Source organism: Dermacentor albipictus, chromosome 5, assembly GCF_038994185.2.
Source record: "Dermacentor albipictus isolate Rhodes 1998 colony chromosome 5, USDA_Dalb.pri_finalv2, whole genome shotgun sequence".
In the NCBI taxonomy this organism is placed as follows: domain Eukaryota; kingdom Metazoa; phylum Arthropoda; class Arachnida; order Ixodida; family Ixodidae; genus Dermacentor; species Dermacentor albipictus.
Genome location: NC_091825.1, coordinates 57047854 through 57067175, shown reverse-complemented (window position 1 = coordinate 57067175; position 19322 = coordinate 57047854). Strand labels below are relative to the sequence as shown.

Sequence of the window (19322 nt, the reverse complement as noted above, 5' to 3'; positions counted from 1 at the left end):
TGAAGCATCGAACTCGTGGCTGAGTGGTAGCGTCTCCGTCTCACCTCCCGAGACCCCGGTTCGATTCCCACCCAGCCCATCTTGCAAGTTGTATTTTATTCATAAAGAGCCTCCCGGTATTTATCGCTCATGGCCAACGCCGCCGACGCCGACACCAACGACACCAGTTTTTCTGCGACACGAGCTCCTTAACGCTATCGCGTTATAATAGCACGCACAAAGAGCCGTCAACTAATCCTTTTCAAGATACGGCCAGCGTGCGCCATCGCACTTGTTGGTGACGTCGAAGCCGCTCCTCTGCATTTTGCGCTGCCTTCCCGTTTATATATGGTGCGAGAGATTGAGCCGCGATCGTCAGTTGCCCTTGCCCTCTCTACACGGCGCGGACACAGGGCAGGGTGAGCAGCATCGAGTAGAACGACACCCCCCCCCTTTCCTACTCACATTGCGCTGGAGCGCAATGTGAGTAGGATCCAGCGCATTGCGGATCCAGCGCAACCACAGTATGCCGACTACAAAAGCGCAGAGCCAGAAAATGAGGGTCTCACCGGCCCAATCACATTAGCGGAACTACAGCGTGCCTTGGCAGAAGCAAAGCCGAATAAAGCGCCAGGACAGGATCAAATTGCGACAACACAGCTCCGCAACCTTACAGAAGCCGATAGTGCATTCTTACTTCAGCAAATTAACAATGTGTGGGGCACGGGCAGCTTGCCAGAAGAGTGGAAGACAGCCAGCATAATTTTAATTCCGAAGCCTGGCAAGCCCCAAGCCATAGCGAATCTGCGTCCAATATCGCTAACATCATGCGTGGGTAAGCTAATGGAGCGCATCGTGCTTAAGAGACTTCTTAGTCATCTTGAGCAATCACAACACCTAACCCCATAATTTGATTGGATACAGACATCACTTATCGACTCAAGACGTTCTGCTGCAGCTACACGAAGAAATCACGAAGGAAACAGGCAGCGCTCAACTTAAAGCTATTCTTGCCACAGGCCTCAAGAAAGCTTTTGACTATGTTGACCACGATGTTATGCTGCAAGAGCTCGAAGCTACTGGCTGCGGAACGAAGCTTTATAATTATATTAGGGACTTCTTACGAAGTCGCACGTACACGCTACGAGTAGGCGACATCAGCTCACAAGAGTATCCCCATCCGCAGAGAGGTATCCCGCAGGGTTCCATGATCTCACCCACACTCTTTAATCTTGCCATGTGCGTAGTCCATATAGCGCTACGAGACATCCCCGACATCAAATATGCGATCTACGCAGATGTCATCACGTTCTGGATCAACACGGGTTCGCCACGACATATCCAAGAAACTCTCCAACAGGCTATCAACAGGGTGCATGAGTCTGCTCAAACTATTGGCCTTAGATGTGCGCCGGAAAAATCTGAATTGCTACTGGTCCATCACAAAAGATGGAGACCGCCCACCATACAAATTGTAAACGAAGGCGTGCCGATTTCCCTACCAAAATGTATTAAGATCCTCGATCTCCATATCCAGAAAGATGGAGGTCCCGCTGCGACGGTGCATCACTTGCTCAGGCAAGGAGAAGAGGGACTGCACATGATGCGTAGGGTCTCCAACCGAGCAAATGGAGTGAAAGAGGCAGATATGCTTCAACTAAGAAATGCACTAATTATGTCGCACCTGCGCTATCACCTGCCCTACAACGAACTCTGTCAGCAAGATATCAATCACCTTGATGCGCTCATCCGCAAAACGACAAAGCTAGCCATCGGCATCACGTTTAGTGCCAGCACTAAGCTCCTCCTTGACATCGGTTGCCATAACACGGTGGCGGAACTAGTCAGCATTCATCGTCGTCGCCAAGAACTGCGTTTGCAGCACACGTGTCCAGGCACGCACATCCTCCATAGCATCGGTCATCATCCAGAAGCTGCGCCCCTTCTGAACACGCGCCCACTACCACAGAAACAGAGCGAACTCCTAACCATAGCTCCACTGCCACGCCATATGAATCCAGAACGAGTCAAGGAGAGGCGATGACAGCGAGTTGCCTACTTCAAGAGGTACACGGCAAGACACCCTGACGGCATATTTCTACGCTGATGCTAGCGTTGGTGCACGGGGCTCCGCTATAGCTGTCGTGAATGACGACCTCCAAACTGTACATACTGAGTTACTCTGATACAGATCCGACCTTAGCGGAACAGCCATCGCAACTGCGATCAAACACATGCCCCTTAGTAACTCAGCCTACCCAAGAATCATATTTACCGACTCCATGGCAGCTTGCAGGAAATTGTTGCACAACGATCTCCCGGCCCACATTTCGACATTTATGCAAGAGCACCTTCAGGGTCCCCTGGAAATCATCTGGATACCTGGTCATGATGGGCTGCCGGGAAATTAAAGAGCTAATCAGCTCGCCTGCGAGACTTTGAACCAGGCACCCTGCATTCCGCGACCGGCCCAGACGAATAGGTGGGCTCCCCTGCTTCTGCGGCCATATCAAGAGGCAAGACGCAAGTTCCCCAAGCTCAGCAAAGTGCTCACCGTGAACAGGGTGTACTGATTCGTCAGGCCCAGACAGAAACACTCCCTACCCCAGCGCGAATGCACCTCCTTTGCGGCCTCTTACCTGAAGATCCCCCACCCTGCCGATATTGTGGCGGACACCCGAACACATCCCATATTCTCTGGTCCTGTGGACAACCCCCACCTCCCCTTCCTTCCCCCACAAATCTTTCCCCTAAACCCCATGCCGGGTGGCTGACAGAAGCAGCCAGCGCCGATGACCAACGGCACCTTGCGGCGTTTATCATTGCTGCACTGAAGAATGCCGCAAGCGAGGCTCAGGACTGAGGGCCTTTCCACCATACCACCCAACATGAAAATAAAGTTTTTTCTTTCTCTCTCCCGGCGACGGCAGAAAGGCGCTTGGAGTGTCTATATAATTGCTATCGCCATGGAAACATCTGTTTTGCTAGCTTCCTTGCGTCTCCTTGGCTCGTACTTCAAACGCAGAATATTCTGCGGAGGCTGTTCCATATCCACACTATCTGGATCGGAGGCTTTCTATTTCATTGCAGCTGTCCTTTACAGATATCGCTCTGAAAAGCAGACAATACAACGGAACGATATGCGAGTCATTCCTCAGCGAAGGAAAGAAAAGCACTGTGGACAAAATTACTTACCAGGCTGTAATTTTGTACAAACTTCTCGTAGTTGTTCATTTTACTGTCGTCGTCTGGTTGTAGCAGAAAGCTTACGTTCTTGAATGTCTTGCGGCTAAGGCTCACTATCTCGTAGGGGAACAGGTCTTGAATGGGAGCGCTTAGCTGAAATTGGGTGAAAAAAAAGAAAGTCAGACAAAGTTTTGCCAAAGCACATTTGTTTTCATTCGTTTTGAGACACTGAACGACTATTTACGGAAACTGCTCTGTTAGTTAAGTCGCTGCGGCTTTACGCTGCTAAGCACGAAATCGCGGTATCAATCTCCGGCCTCAGCGGCTGCATTTCCATGGGGGGCGACATGCGAAACGCCCGTGTACCGTCCATTTGGTGCACGTTAAACCAACCTCCGATGGACAAATTTGATTGCGCGGCCGAAACGTCAGTTCGGTGCACCATTGAACAATTTTGCTGGTTCCCTATATGCATTTCTTAGGCGGTTATACAGGGTGTCCCACGTCTCTTTAGCCCAAATTTAAACATATGCACATGCCAGGTACCTGTACAGAACAAAGGTAGCGTTGTTCGCCGTCGCTTGCAGATACTTAAATTATTTTTTAATCCACCTAATTCACCAGTCAGCCCCTAGAGTCTGTGAAAGAGTACGTTTACCTAGGCCAATTACTCACAGGGGAACTCTGATCTTGAGAAGAAATTTTTTGGAAGAATAAAAATGGGTTGAGGTGCATAAGGCGTACATTGTCAGATGCTAACTGGACGTTTACCAATATCATAGAAAATAAAGGTGCACAATCAATGCATTCTACCGGTGCTAATATATGGGGCACAAATTTAGAGACTTACAAAGAAGTTGGAAAACAAGTTACGGACCGCTCAAAGAGCGATGGAACGAAGATTTCAAGGCATAAAGCTAAGAGATAGGATGAGAGCGGTGTGGATGAGAGAGCAAGCGGGGTTAGCCGACATTCTAATTGATATTGCTACGAAACAGTATTTACGATGACGAAGAGGTGAGCAGTGTTAAGACGACGACGACGATTAGAGGGTAGCGCGGGCTGTTGCCTCTTGGCCAAATGCGGCGTATTTCTTTGCAAATATACTTGTATATAGCTTTTCGTCTGCGTCTCCCTACGTAACATATCTGGTGGAGGTGTACGTTCCCTGTACCTCGTCACGGAGCATCGCAGTGGACGGTACGTCGAGCCTTTCTTTATGGCTCCCGCCGACAACAACTCGAGTCCGCAGGCTCCGACACCTGCTGCCACTTCGACGACCTACATCACTCTCCCGCTTCCTGTGATCCTGGCCAATTATCGGGAAAAGATGGGGAAGACGTCAAGGACTGGATCAGCCTGTACGAACACGTCAGAAGCAATAACCGGGGGGACCCTTCTATCATGCTCGCCAACGTAGTCTTTTACCTCGGTGGCACACCTCTAGTTTGGTTGCGGACGCACGAAGATGAGCTCACCATTTGGGATTCGCTTAAGCAAAAGCTCCGAGACTTGTTCGGCAACTCCTACGGTCACCAACTTGCCGCGCAGAAGGTGCTTTCCGGCCACGTGCAGACGTCAACAGAGCCCTACGTCACGTGCATTCAGGACGTCTTGGCTCTGTGCCGCAGAGTTGACGCACACATGACTGAGTCAGACAAGGTTTCCAACATCGTCAAAGGCATTGCCGATGACGCCTTCGACTTGCTCGCTTTCAACAACGTGGCGACGGTGGATACAGTTATAAAAGAGTGCCACCGCCTGGAACTCGTTAAAAGCCGACGTATCGGCCACCAGTTTGCCCATCTGCCCAACACCCCAGCGACATCTTCCTGTGCCGATGCTCCTCGTCCCAACAACACTGGCGATGTTACCAGGAACGTCCGGCGTGATATCAAGGCCGCATATACGGCTGCCTTCGACTCCAACCCCTCCAACGCACCTACAGTCACAGTTTCCCTGATCCAGGCAGTTGTCCGCCAGGAGTTCGCAAACATGGGTCTTCACACCATCTGCTCGGCCCATCGCCCTGATACCCACCCGGCTTCCTCGATTCCGCCCCATCCCGCATCTTCTTACCCACCACGTTTCCGGAACCCATCTGAATGGCGCACTGCTGACGACAAGCCCATTTGTTTTCACTGCCATCGAATCGGGCACATTTCTCGGCACTGTCGCAGTCGCTGGAGTTTCCCGACCAGGCCTACTGATACTGCCTACTCTAACCCACCAGATGGCCCTTCTCGTCCCCATGCCGCAGGCTCCGATAATGCCGCCACATATTCTTTTGCGCCGAAGCGCCCCTATTCTCGTTCGCCTTGGCCCCAACGACGACAATCTCGCTCTTCCCAGCCCCGTCGCTCCTATTCGCCGACTCCTTTCGTACGCCGCTCCCAGCCGCAAAACTAGACGATGCAGTGCCTCGAGGTGACGCTGCATTGCTCCCTACGCCGCCAAATGATCGACTGACGCTGCCCACTCATCTGAACCTTCTTGACGTGCAAGTCGACGGTGTTTCGGTGTCTGCTCTTCAGAAACTGAGGCGCATTTGTCGGTAATGAGCGCTGACCTTCGTAACCGGCTGAAGAAAATAATCACTCCCGCCACGATGCCTGTGAAAGACGCCGTTTCACGCTGTGAAAGACGCCCCTTTCCAGTGCGCCGATAACGAGGCCTCTGCATTCTCGCATGCAGTGGAGCGTCTCACAGCGACTCCCGTTCTGGCCCATTTCGATCCTTCTGAACCTACCCAAGTCCGTACTGATGCCAGCGGTCACGCAATTGGCGCAGTACTGGCACAACGCCAGCGCGGCCACGACCGCGTTATCGCTTACGCCAGCAGGCTCCTCTCAACCGGGGAGCGCAACTATTCCATCACTGAGCGTGAGTGACTGGCCCTAGTTTCGGCGGTTGCGAAGTTCCGCCCACAATGATATGGCCGACCCTTTTCCGTTGTCACAGACCATCACGCGCTTTGCTGGTTATGCTCACTGAAAGATCCTACGGGGAGACTTGGTCGCTGGGCCTTACGCCTCCAAGAATATTCGTATTCTGTCACCTACGAATCTGGGAGACTACACAAGGACGCTGACTGCCTGTCTCGCTACCCGGTAGACGAGCCTGACGACGCCGACAGCAGTACCGCCAACGGCATTTTCTCTGTGTCTGCCTTCGCGAACATCGCCGATCAGCAGTACCGAGACCTTTCGCTGCGAGCACTCATCGAGCGTCTACGCTCTACACCTACCGACGCATCCGTTCGCCGATATATCCTCCAGGGCGGCATTCTGTACCGAAGGAACTTCCTCCCTGGCGGATGTGATCTTCTCGTCGTGCCAAACCTTCTACAACAGACTGTGCTATTTGAAGTGCATGACGCAGCCACTCCAGGACATCTTGGGGCAACCCGCACGTAAGCCGGGTCCGCCGCCTCTTCTATTGGCCTGGTCTCGCTCGCTCCGTCGGACGCTATGTTGCTGCGTGCGATCCCTGCCAACGTCGGAAAACACCTCAGGTGCTACCTGCCGGTCATCTTCAGCCGATCACCGTCCCTGTCGAACCGTTCTTCGTGCTGGATTTTACCTCCTCGGTCTCTTTCCCACGTCATCCTCTGGGAACAAATGGGTAGGGGTCGCAACTGATTACGCCACCCGATACGCCATCACGCGGGCTCTCCTACCAGTTGCGCCTCTGACGTCGCGGACTTTCTCTTGCGTGACATTATCTTGCTTCATGGCGCCCCGCGATAGCTGCTTACTGACCGTGGTCGTAACTTCCTCTCGAGAGTTGTCGCCGACACTGTGCGTTCCTGTTCCGTTCAACACAAGCTGACTACCTCATACCATCCTCAAACCACTGGCCTGACACAGCGTGTTAACCGTACTCTTGCCGATATGCTGTCCAAGTGATGTCGTGCACGTCAGTAGGCTCAACGCCTACTAAACTGCTTCTGGGTCCGGCCTTTAGTCGCTCCCGGACGGCGCTTTTGCCGCTGGGGGTAGTGCTACGAAACAGTATTTGTGATGACGAAGACGCGAGCAGTGTGAAGACGACGGCGACGATTGGAGGCTAGCGCGGGCTGTTGCCTCTTGGCCAAGTGCGGCGTATTTCTTTGTAAATATTCTTGTATATAGCTTTTCGTCTGCGTCTTCCTACGTAACAATATTAAGGGCATGAAATGGAGCTGGGCAGGCCACGTAATGCGTAAGTTAAGTAACCGATGGACCATTAGGATTACAGGATGGTTGCCAAGATAAGGGAAGCGCAGTCGAGGACGACAGAAGACTAAATGGGGGGATGAAATTAGGGAATTCGCAGGCGCGAGTTGGAATCGGTTGACGCAGGACATAGGTAACTGAAGATCGCAGGAAGAGGCCTTCGTCCTGCAGTGCACATAAAATAGGCCGATCACGTCAAGACATGAAACGGCCAATCGCAGTAAGGCGGAGTGTTGCAGGCACCGGCCCTCTCAACCGTAGCCTTCGCAGTGGAAGGCACTGAAGAAAAAGCGGGAGCACCACAAAATGGATCAAAGGCGATCGTTCATTACCAATAACTCCGCTTCGGCTGAACGCACTGAGGAACTTTCTGCTCCAAAGTAATTCTGAAATATCTTTGTTTAACGTTGAATGCATTTCTTGGCGTCGCTAAAAGAAGTGCAGGGCACGTTTAACATATAAGGGGCTAAAGTTCTCTAAGTCTGTACATGAAAAAAGACGTAGCTTCCCAAAGAATACATTCTAATGAGATGTCTACACTCTTTGGCGATTACATTGTATCCAAGCAATAATCACCATCTGTCGTACTTGCGTTCCTTTTCACTGAAACACCATCCTGGCTGCTTTCCTGTCAAGGATGGCATATCACGCCGATAACACGCATACCATTCGTTGCATGGAAGCAACCGGCGCGCAACGTTAGAGAAAGGAAGGGCACGTCGGCTGAATTGCCTTTGTAGACTAGACAAGCTCGAAAGGGTGCAAACTCTTCTTAGAGTCTACAAGAAACTAACTGATAAGTATAACGCTAACGGCAGTGGACAGCAACACGTGAGAGGTTGGTAAACAAACTCATAGACGCAAAATCTGGATGGGTGCGGTGACGCGCGAGCCCGCTACAAACTTTTATGGACCAAGGAAAAATGAAATCAGATTAGAAACTGTTCACGATAAATAAAACCCCAGTGCTTTATGTACTGTTCGAAGCTAAAACTAGATGCCACAGGAAAGGTATTTTCAGGAGACATTGCTGTTTATGCATACCGCGTGCAAAGAGCAGAAGTCATTCAACAAATGCTTCGTTAACAGGGCGCAGTGTCTGTCCAAAGGCAATGTTTTAGCCCTTCCGGAAACCCTTGATATGTTAAGAATACTTGAGGAAATGTAAATGTATGTTGGACGGTGGAAAATAGCAAAATATAGCTTAGCTGTATTAGTGGCGGCACAAAAATCCCGAACGCGGAATTTCAAAAATCTATCTACAACCTGAACGAAAGCTGAATGTGAGTGGATTGATGGACGGCGAATCTCTCGCATGTACCATGATCCTACCCACTCCACCCAATAGCCTTCTATCCGTAACCTTTTAATATTTCCCTAAAGTAGTAATATTCTTTTTATTATGTGTTAGGGGGGGGGGGGGGGCGCTGCGATCGCCAGAGTGTGAAGACGTGTCCCACTTTGGCTCTTCGATGTTTTCTTTTTAGCTTGTGTGGAACTACCATTCTACGTGGTAAAACATTGAGCAACGACACTGTGAGCACTTTCTGTGAGTGTAGTGTGCTTTTTCACGGCTCCAGTTGACGTTTTTTCTGGCTACGAGGACATTTTCGACGGCGACCCGCTGACCTAAGCCTAACCACGTCTGGGCCTAGCCCGAGTGCGGCCTCGGCGAGGCCGGCCAGGTCAGCACGGTATCATGTCGCCACCACAGCAACATTCGCACTCGAGTGGACCCAGCGCGGGAACTCCATGCTCACCTCAGCTTAGAGACGCCAAAAAGTTGAAGAATAGCCCCTCCAAGATGCAGACAACGCGACGAGAGAAGCGCGCAAGGAGCATCGAAACGCCGGGTGAACGCCGAGCTGCAGCCGAAGACGCCGTGGCGCGTCCCTCGATGGAAAAGGCCAGAAGGAGGGAGTCGCAAGTGAACGACCAAATGGATATTCAGGATGACAGCGTGGACGACAACGATGATAGCAATGACGAAGACAATGAGGAGGATAACGGATGGTCCTTTTTCAGCAAGCGGAAACCAAAGAGAAAAGTCAAGCCCGAACAGCTTCGCCTCGAGCGGGTAAGTCGACCTCAATTTGCACTCTCGATCAGGCCACTTAACAAGGTACACGTCCATGACATACATGAGCAGGCTATAACAGCAGCACTAGAGATGACGGCAAGAAGTTGGGAACTTGCAGAATTATCAATTTTCCGCTACGACCCTGCAGCGAACTGCATAAAGGTTACTGTCAGGGATGAAGAACACGCGAAGAGGCTTGCGGCGCTGAGACGATTAGCTGAGAAAATGAGCGGTCGCGTTCGTACGTATGAAGTGATAATTGAAAGAACGCCAACACAGAAGGTGGGGAACAGTCGGGGGGACATCAAGGTGCGTCCCGGCCAGACCACTGAATATATCAAGGATCACTTGAGATGCGAGGCGGCGACTATCCTAGAGGCACGTCTGCTCGGGAAGACAAACATGCTGCTGCTAACATTTAATACGGAATCTCCCCCAAACAGGCTCGTGTTCGATTATGAGATCACAAGGGTGCATGAGTACAGACCGAATGTTATAGCTTGCTACAATTGTCACGGCTTGGGACACATTGCCAAGTATTGCCCTTCAGACAAAGTGTGTAAACAGTGTGGTAGTAAACACCCTGAAGACACCGAATGCGACGAAGAGCTATTCTGTGTTGCATGCCAGAAACAAGGCCACATATCGCTAAACTCAGCATGTCCTAGCCGTGCACCGAAAGACATTAAGAAAGTCGTGCAGAACATAGAAGAAGGTCAGAGGACCTTCTTCTATGTTCTGTTCTCTGTTCTGTTCTGTTATGTTCTCTATGTTCTATGTTCTTCGTCAGAGGACCAGGTCGGAGTGACCTGGTCTGAAAAAGTACTGGCGGGAACATCCACACAACCCACGCTATCCGCTCACTGTGAGCAACAAATAAAAGAACTAAGAAACGAAAATCAGCAGTTGAGAGCAATGCTGCAGCAAATACTCGCACGACTACCACCAGACACACCGAGGTGGAGCCGAGCGGAGTGGTTGGCTCTGCATGGAGCTCCGTGATTTTCTATCTTTTGACCAGTTTTTTCTACGATGTGCTGAATTTCGTGTGCAATACGTGATTCGGGAACATCTAAGGACTCTGCACACACCAGCGTTAGCGGTGATCCCTTCGTATTTTCGTAAACACGTGCCAGGGCGTGCCCGCCACACGTGTGCGGATTGCTAACACTAACGCCGACTACGGCGGTGGTGGCTGCTGCGCGGGAGACGCCGTGCGCGCTGCCGCAACAGATGGAGACGCCGGCTGCGTCCGGAGCTGCGACCCCCACGGGGGCGACGAACGCTTCGACGAGCACGCCTAAACCAAACTACATTGAAGCTTCAAGCTCGCACGAACCACTAAAAGTACGAGCGACGCTCTAGGATCTGGACCGGGAACAAACGGAGTACCAAGACACCGACGAAGGGGATAGTATCATCCTACAAGACACCGATATGCCCGTCACACGCGTCGGGCAGGAGGAGGAGAAAGGAGACTGGCAAACGGTGTTAACTGTTCGCCAGAAGAAGGCTCTCGCTAGAGTTGGAAGAAAAACCATGGGAGCAGGGGGTGCCCACGACTCGTCGAGCCAGCACCTCGGACCAGCCAAGAAGCCGCCGATGAAGAAAAAGCCACGAGTCAACAGACTACCTCCGTTACCAAAGGAAGACATCAAAATAATAGTCCGACCACATCAAGGGCTACCAATTAAAGACTTGACGGCTCCGCAGATTTCCGAAGCGGTCATCATGGTCACACAAAGGAAGGTGAGAAGGGAACACTTCCTTTTACGGCTAAAGCCAGGATCAAACATCTTTATCATATCTACCCCAAACAAGAGGTAGCAGATATAGTCAGGAAGATAACGACGCTCGTTATCAACGGCAAACAACACGCAGTGAACGCTTACGTGACGGCCGGAGAAGACACAAAGAAAGGTGTAGTGCACGGATTTGCACCGCACACGAGTCCGGAAACACTCCAAGCCAACCTGCGCATCAGAACGCAAGGAGTGGAGATACTACGAGCGCGCATGCTTGGGGAAACAAAGACAGCGGTCATTACTTTCTATGGCCCAATGATACCACGCTTTGTCTACTACATGGGAGGAGAAATGCCCTGTTACCCATTCAAGAACACCGTACAATTCTGCAACGCCTGCATGCAAACAGGCCACAGAACGGACGTGTGCCCTCAACCCCATACCTCAGTATGCAGCAGATGTGGCACTAAGGAGCCACAGCCAGAGCACGAATGTAAACCCACCTGCTCCACTTGTGGAGAGGAGCATCTTGCCGGTTCGAAGGACTGCAAGAAACGGTACAAGCAGCCACGGCAGAACAACAAAATGAATAGGACGCCTTCCTCCAGACTACTCAAAACTCCGATCAAGGAGTCTGTACCAAGGCCACGGTGGTACGACACGGATGAAAGGGACGACGGCGGATGGCCACCATTAAAGCGACAAGAAGACCTACCAGCGGCGTCGCCACGACGACAGCGATCCCGATCAAGAGAGCGACGAAGGCGACATAAGGACTCTGACTCTTCAGACCACCCCACTTCCCACCGCCAGCCCAATCTTACAGGGTCCAGGCAAAGATCTCCCACTCCAACTAGGAAGAAGGAACCCACCGACAACAAGGTGAGCTGGGCGGGGATGGTTCGTACCACGGCTTCCATAACATCGAACCCTGAATACCGAAAAATTGTATTAGAAAATATGCAACTCAAGCGAAACTTGGAAGAACTTAGGCTGGAAATCGCCGCACTTAAAAGCCAACTCACAGCTAAGGCGGAACAAGCAAAACCCACACATGTGGCACAACAAGAACACACGAAAGCGACACCCACTAAGGACAAAACACTACAACTCCTAGTGCAACAGATGCAAAGCATCCAAAACTTCCAAGAACAACTATACGCTGATTTACAGGGACTCAAAGGATACGCGGAAGAAACGCTAGCCCGACAAAGGCCACTGCGTAAAGGCCAGAATACATGGAGCGAACTTTCACGACGAAATTCGGGCGGCAGAAAATCAGCCGCGGCGCGACACCGTATGTTCGTCGGGCTGCGCTACATGGAGCGAAGACACGGCGGCCGCCGCCGGCGAGCCGCTGCGTTGTTATCAGTGTGGCTAGACGAGGCAAAAGCGCTGTAGTGAAACACATGACAAAAAAAAACTTTAACGACAACTATTATTGCTTTTGAATTGCGGAACACTCTAAAAACGCGTAAAATTTTGTTTAGAAGTGTCCCACAGGATGGCACGCTTCTGAACAGCCGAAATTAATTTGTCGTTAAATTCCAGCCGCGCCTCTTTGAATACCATGAATACGAAAAGCGGAAGACCAGCGTGAACGATAGAGCGGGATCGGGATACACGGACAAGCGGGGAAGCCAGGTCGGAAGTCGTGGCGGATAGTGAGACCTGATTGGCTCGCTTTGGGGCGCCGCTCGTTTGCCGCTTCCGGTATCGCCGACGCCCGACGAACTTTTCTGCGCTAGCTAGATCGGCGGCGAACGACGATTTCTCCGCCGCCGCGCGTCGCGCGTACGCCGCCGGGCGTCGAACGCCGACTATTCGTCACATATTCGCTCCATGTATTCCGGCCTTAAAAGAGCGAATAGCAACCCCAGCCCACCGTCGGCTAGAAAAGCCAAGAATGGCATAATCTCGGACTCGACGGACGTCGAAAGCGTGATCAACAATGGCCAGTAAAACGCCCAGAATCGTAGACACCGCTGAGATATGGCATTGGAACTGCCGCTCTTTCCAAAGAGCGGCAGCGCTACAGACTTTCATCGATTCGGCCATCAGCAAACCTGATATTATATGCCTCCAAGAAGTAGGAAAGGGTACAGCCAAGCTAAGGGATTACTACACAGTTATGAATCAGCAGTACCCGCGGGTTGCTACATTAGTGCATAAAGGAATAGCGGTGAGCTCACACTATGTCGCTCAATGCGCAACCGAGCACCAAATCATTGAAATACACACATCGAAGAAAGGGAGAGCAAAGACCTTTATTTGTAACGTATACAGTCCCCCCAAAGAACGTCGACCGGACTTTGCGGCAATTATAGAATACGCATTAGGCCACCTGAAAGGAAAAGACAAATTTGTACTCCTAGGCGACTTCAACGCTCCCCACACCCATTGGGAATACCGACGAGATACCCCCAAAGGCAGAAACCTGGTAGAAATTAGAGACAAATATGATCTAGAACTAGTAACTCTCCCACTAACACCCACTAGATTAGGAAATAGCGTGTGCAGGGACACCTACCCCGACCTAACCTTCACGCTAAACATAGCGGATGGGCAATGGAGAAATTTAGACGAAAATCTGGGAAGTGACCACTATATTATTAGCTATTCAATGACCACACCCCGGCTCAATCTTCCACCAAAGCAGGCTAGAATCACAAACTGGACGGCATACAGAAAATATCCAATGTCCACAACACCCCCCAAAACAGCTGAGGACTGGGCATAGGAACACAAAGTCGCGCACGAAGCCACAACACGAAACATATCCATTAACGCGAAAACACCTGCAGTAGACCCACATCTGCTGCACCTGTGGGAGGGCCGGCGCAGCTTAACCAAGCGCTGGAAAACTCAAAGACTGAACAGAAAACTTAGGGCAAGAATAGAAACGCTAACAGAACACGCAAATGAGTATGCCAGAGTGCTGCAAGCGGAAAATTGGCTCCAATTTTGTGATTCACTGAGAGGGACGATATCCACCGCTAAGACATGGGCTATCTTACGTAGCATGATAGACCCGGACTCTACAAAGACGGCAACAGCAAGAACGATACGCACCCTAGTAGGTGAATACAAAGGTGACACCGATAAACTGATCCAAGTGCTCAGGGAGAAATACATTAACACAGGGGGCGATAGTGTCGAATCTCTCAGCTACAAAGGGCTTACAAACAAACCTCTAGATGAGCCCGTTACGGTTGCCGACTTGTATGCAGCGGCACAGGACATCAGACGAAACACAGCACCCGGAGCGGACGGCATCACCAATGCAATGCTGCGCAACCTCAGCAATGAGCAACTCGGACGACTAGTCGACTACTTCAACAAGGGCATATGGAAAACTGGTACCATTCCACAGCAGTGGAAGGAAGCCACCATAGTCCTAATCCCTAAACCGGGAAAACAGAAAACTATTCAGAACTTGAGACCAATCTCACTAACGTCATGTCTCGGGAAGCTGTTTGAAAAAGTGATACTCACCAGGTTAACTGATTATATCGAAAGTCACAACCTCCTATCGGTGTACATGTATGGTTTCCGCAAACATCTGTCAACACAGGATGTTTTCCTTAGGCTAAGAGACGAAGTAATAAACAACCTGGCGACTGGTGAAGAAAACATAGTGGTGGCGTTGGACCTAAAGAGCGCATTCGACACTATGTCGCATAAGCTCATCATGGAGGAACTAGAAAAAATGGTATGTGGCAAGAGAATTTTTGACTACGTCAAATCCTTCTTAACTGGTAGGACTGCCACGATAGGTTTAGAAGATATGCGATCACCCAAGCTCAATCTCCCCAACAAAGGAACTACACAGGGAGCTATACTCTCACCATTATTGTTTAACATTGACATGAACAATTTGGCAAGAAGGTTGCATCAAATCCAAGATCTCAAATTCGCGCTCTATGCGGATGATATCACCTTATGGATGCACAAGGGATCGTTAGGCCACAAAGAAAGCACCCTACAAGAAGCCATCAACACCGTTCAAAACTTCGTGGCAGAACACGGCATGGCCTGTGCACCAGAAAAGTCGGAATGGGTCAGAGTCCATGGACGAAACTACCGTAACAGGCCAAACCTACACCTCCACCTAGAGAACCGAATGCTTCCAGAAAAGACCAAGGTTCGTGTGTTGGGCCTCTGGATCCAAAGCAACAGGCGAGCGGATCACACTATCGCGACCCTAAAAGCGACAACGAAGCAAATAGCAAGACTAATAGGACGAATCACAAAGAAAGGGAGAGGCCTATACGAAAACGAAACGATTCGACTCGTTCAAGCTTTTGTCATCAGCCGCATAACATATGCTCTTCCCTATCAAAACTTAAATCGCACAGAAATCAAGATGGAGGACCAGATCATACGGTGCGCGTACAAGGTGGCGCTAGGATTACCGGTGAACACCGCAAATGAAAGACTACACGACACAGGAGTTTACAACACCTTTGAAGAGCTCAAGGCAGCGGTTATGATAAATCAGACAGAGCACCTGTGTCTCGCACAAGCCGGACAACAACTACTGACTGAACTAAGATATTCGGTGAAACTGCAATATTGCAGTGACCAAATCCATCAGATACCAGGACACATCAGGAAGCAAATACAAGCCACACCGATACCAAAGAACATGAATCCCGAATACCACAAAGGCCGAAGACAAGCCAGAGCCAAGCAACTCATCAAAAGCTTTGGGAATAATCAAGAAGTGCAATACACGGACGCCGCTCGGACTGCTAGAGGACACGTCATTGTAGCAGTTCGCAACACCAAGCGGAAAAGAGCCGAAATAACGGCCTCAATAAAAACAACATGCACAGCCACTGCTGAAGCTTCAGCAATCGCGATGGCAATCAAACACAGCGACAGCACCGGGCATTCGGCACTGGTTATCTCCGACTCTCAAGCAGCATGCAGAATGTACGTGCAAGGCAGATTGCCACGAATCGCGCTGATAATCTTAAGCGACGCGCTCCAACAAGAGCATTCAATCATATGGTGTCCAGGACACGAGGGCATTCCAGGCAATGAGAGGGCACACTCCCTAGCTCGAGAACTCACAAACCGAGCGGAGAACAACAGCCCTTTCCAAGACTGTCCACTTACAGCCCGAGACATCCTCGAACACCAACGTCGCACGAGAGAGCGCCTTGCCCCCCCGCATCGGCAACTGGGGGTACAAGAAGCCCGCGCATACAGACGAATACAGACGCACACCTATCCCCACTTGGGAAGAGCACACCACATAAATCCCACACTACATGCCAGCGCTTTTCCATGTTGCGGTGCGTGGCCGTCGCTGCCACATGTGACGTGGGAATGTACAAAAAGACCACGAGAAGCGAACTCGCCTGAGATGCTTGCCTACAATAGGGAGCCGTGAGAGATCCTCCTCGCCCGGCCGGGGCTGGGGGCCCAAAGGGGCCTCTTGGACCAGGCGGAGAGAGTAGCCAGGATCACTGGTGTCCTGGAATAGGGACCCACCCAACCGCTACCCTCCCACCCTACCCTTTTCCTTACTCCCCTCTTCCCTCTCAATAATTAATAAACTTTTCCACCACCACCACCAACGCGACGAGCGAAGCGCGCAGAGAGCGTCGAAACGCCGGGTGAACGCCGAGCTGCAGCCGAAGACACCGTGGCGAGTCTCTCGATGGAAGAGCCCAGAAGGAGGGAGTCGCAAGTGAACGACCAAATGGATATTCAGGATGACAGCGTGGACGACAACGATGATAGCAATGACGAAGACAATGAGGAGGACAACGGATGGTCCTTTTTCAGCAAGCGGTAACCAAACAGAAAAGTCAAGCCCGAACAGCTTCGCCTCGAGCGGGTAAGTCGACGTCATTTTGCACTCTCGATCAGGCCACTTAACAAGGTACACGTCCATGACATACCTAAGCAGGCTATAACAGCAGCACTAGAGATGACGGCAAGAAGTTGGGAACTTGCAGAATTATCAATTTTCCGCTACGACCCCGCAGCGAACTGCATAAAGGTTACTGTCAGGGACGAAGAACACGCGAAGAGGCTTGCGGCGCTGACACGATTAGCTGAGAAAATGAGCGGTCGCGTTCGTACGTATGAAGTGATAATTGAAAGAACGCCAACGCAGAAGGTGGGGAGCAGTCGGGGGGTCATCAAGGTGCGTCCCGGCCAGACCATTGAATATATCAAGGATCACTTGAGATGCGAGACGGCAACTATCCTAGAGGCACGTCTGCTCGGGAAGAGAAACATGCTGCTGCTAACATTTAATACGGAATCTCCCCCAAACAGGCTCGTGTTCGATTATGAGACCACAAGGGTGCATGAGTACAGACCGAAGGTTATAGCTTGCTACAATTGTCACGGCTTGGGACACATTGCCAAGTATTGCCCTTCAGACGAAGTGTGTAAACAGTGTGGTAGAAAACACCCTGAAGACAACGAATGCGACGAAGAGCTATTCTGTGTCTCATGCCAGAAACAGGGCCACATATCGCTAAACTTAGCATGTCCTAGCCGTGCACCGAAAGACATTAAGAAAGTCGTGCAGAACATAGAAGAAGGTCAGAGGACAGTGACCTGGTCTGAAAAAGTACTGGCGGGAACATCCGCACAACCCACGCTATCCGCTCACTGTGAGCAACAAATGAAAGAACTAAGAAAAGAAAATCAGCAGTTGAGAGCAATGCTGCAGCAAATACTCGCACGACTACCACCAGAGCAACGAGATACGCAACCACCGCCAACGCCACGGCAACGTGAATCAGAGACGCCGGCAGACCGAGAAAAACGCACGCGTTCTAACAGTCGGGTCGGGCGATCAATTAGTCGGAAAACCACGGCAAACTCTAGAAAGCTGCAACACGCAGGACCTGCACAGACCCAGCAGAACCAGGCACCGTCAGTGCCAAAACCTCTAACAGCCCAAGACTCGGCGTATGCACAGATGCTGAGCACCCTAAGGCAGGAAAGACACACTGAGACCCACCGCCTCGAAAAGAACCTACGGGAGGAATTTCAGACAGTAACGAATGCAATACAAACTCAGATGCAGGCGATATTCACGGAAATTCAGAGAAATATTCAGAAGCAACATGACGAACCTAAAAGGCGCAAGCCAGCAGATGAAAGAAGACGGCACGGCCTATATGCATCCAATGAAACTGTCGAAGTTTTACGCAGAATGGATCCACACTAAGACCCCAAATTAAAGGATTCAAACCCCTTGTCGTGCTTCTACAGGAGACAAGGGGACAATGCACTATTCGAGGTTACCGAACCTTTCAGCAGGCTACGATACGACACCAGGGCAAAGGAAACCAACAAGCGCAAGACCAAGCTGCTCTTTTAGTAAGACATGACTGCACCGCAACCCAACTGCAGATACCAGATTTGTGTAATGATTTTAGAGAAATTGTGGCAGTAAAGCTATGTCCACGCGGCCACCGGCCAATGGTTGCAGTCTCCACGTACTACAGACCCCTAACGGGCAAGCACCGGAATGACTCCTACCAATGGCTCAGTAAGGTGCAGGCACAAGCCTGAGGCCTTCCCATTCTAGTGGGGGGAGATTTTAACGCCAAGCACCAAACATGGGGCTACGCCAAAGCTGACCCGAGAGGACGCATACTGCACGATGCAATAGAAATGTCAACTCTGGACATATGCAACACACCAGAAACACCAGCCCGCATAGGGCTACACGCGCGACAACAGGACACAACGCCCGATCTGACACTAGCCACTCCAGGGCTCATAAGGCAATGGAACGTAGAATCGACGACATGGGGAAGCGACCATTTACCAATAATTATCACGCTCAATCGCAAAAAGATCCGAGAGAGGAGCGAAACGGTGCTTTTTGACTGGAAAAAATTTAGAATGGCTACCGGGGACTCTTTCGCGGACTTTGAACAATTCAGCGCTATGATAGCGGAGGCACGGCCGCAGGCCTGGGAAACTATCCCATGCGATGACACTGCAACTCACATGGATATGCACCTTGCAAATCTATGGCGGAAGGTCAACCGCCTCACACAGCAATACCGGTATAAAGGAAAGCGTCACAAAGATCTAATGCGCCTTAAACATCAATACCGACTCATCAAG

At 50.9% G+C, this 19322-nt stretch overlaps 1 protein-coding gene across 1 annotated transcript in view; it reads right to left on the bottom strand.

The window, feature by feature from the left end:
• LOC135911175 (neprilysin-2-like) overlaps positions 1 to 19322 on the bottom strand; it is a 336673-nt gene that overhangs the window by 204311 nt on the left and 113040 nt on the right. The window contains exon 8 of the mRNA XM_070538401.1: positions 3175 to 3318. Within this exon, the coding sequence (XP_070394502.1) occupies positions 3175 to 3318 (144 nt within the window). The remainder of the gene's footprint in view (positions 1 to 3174; positions 3319 to 19322) is intronic.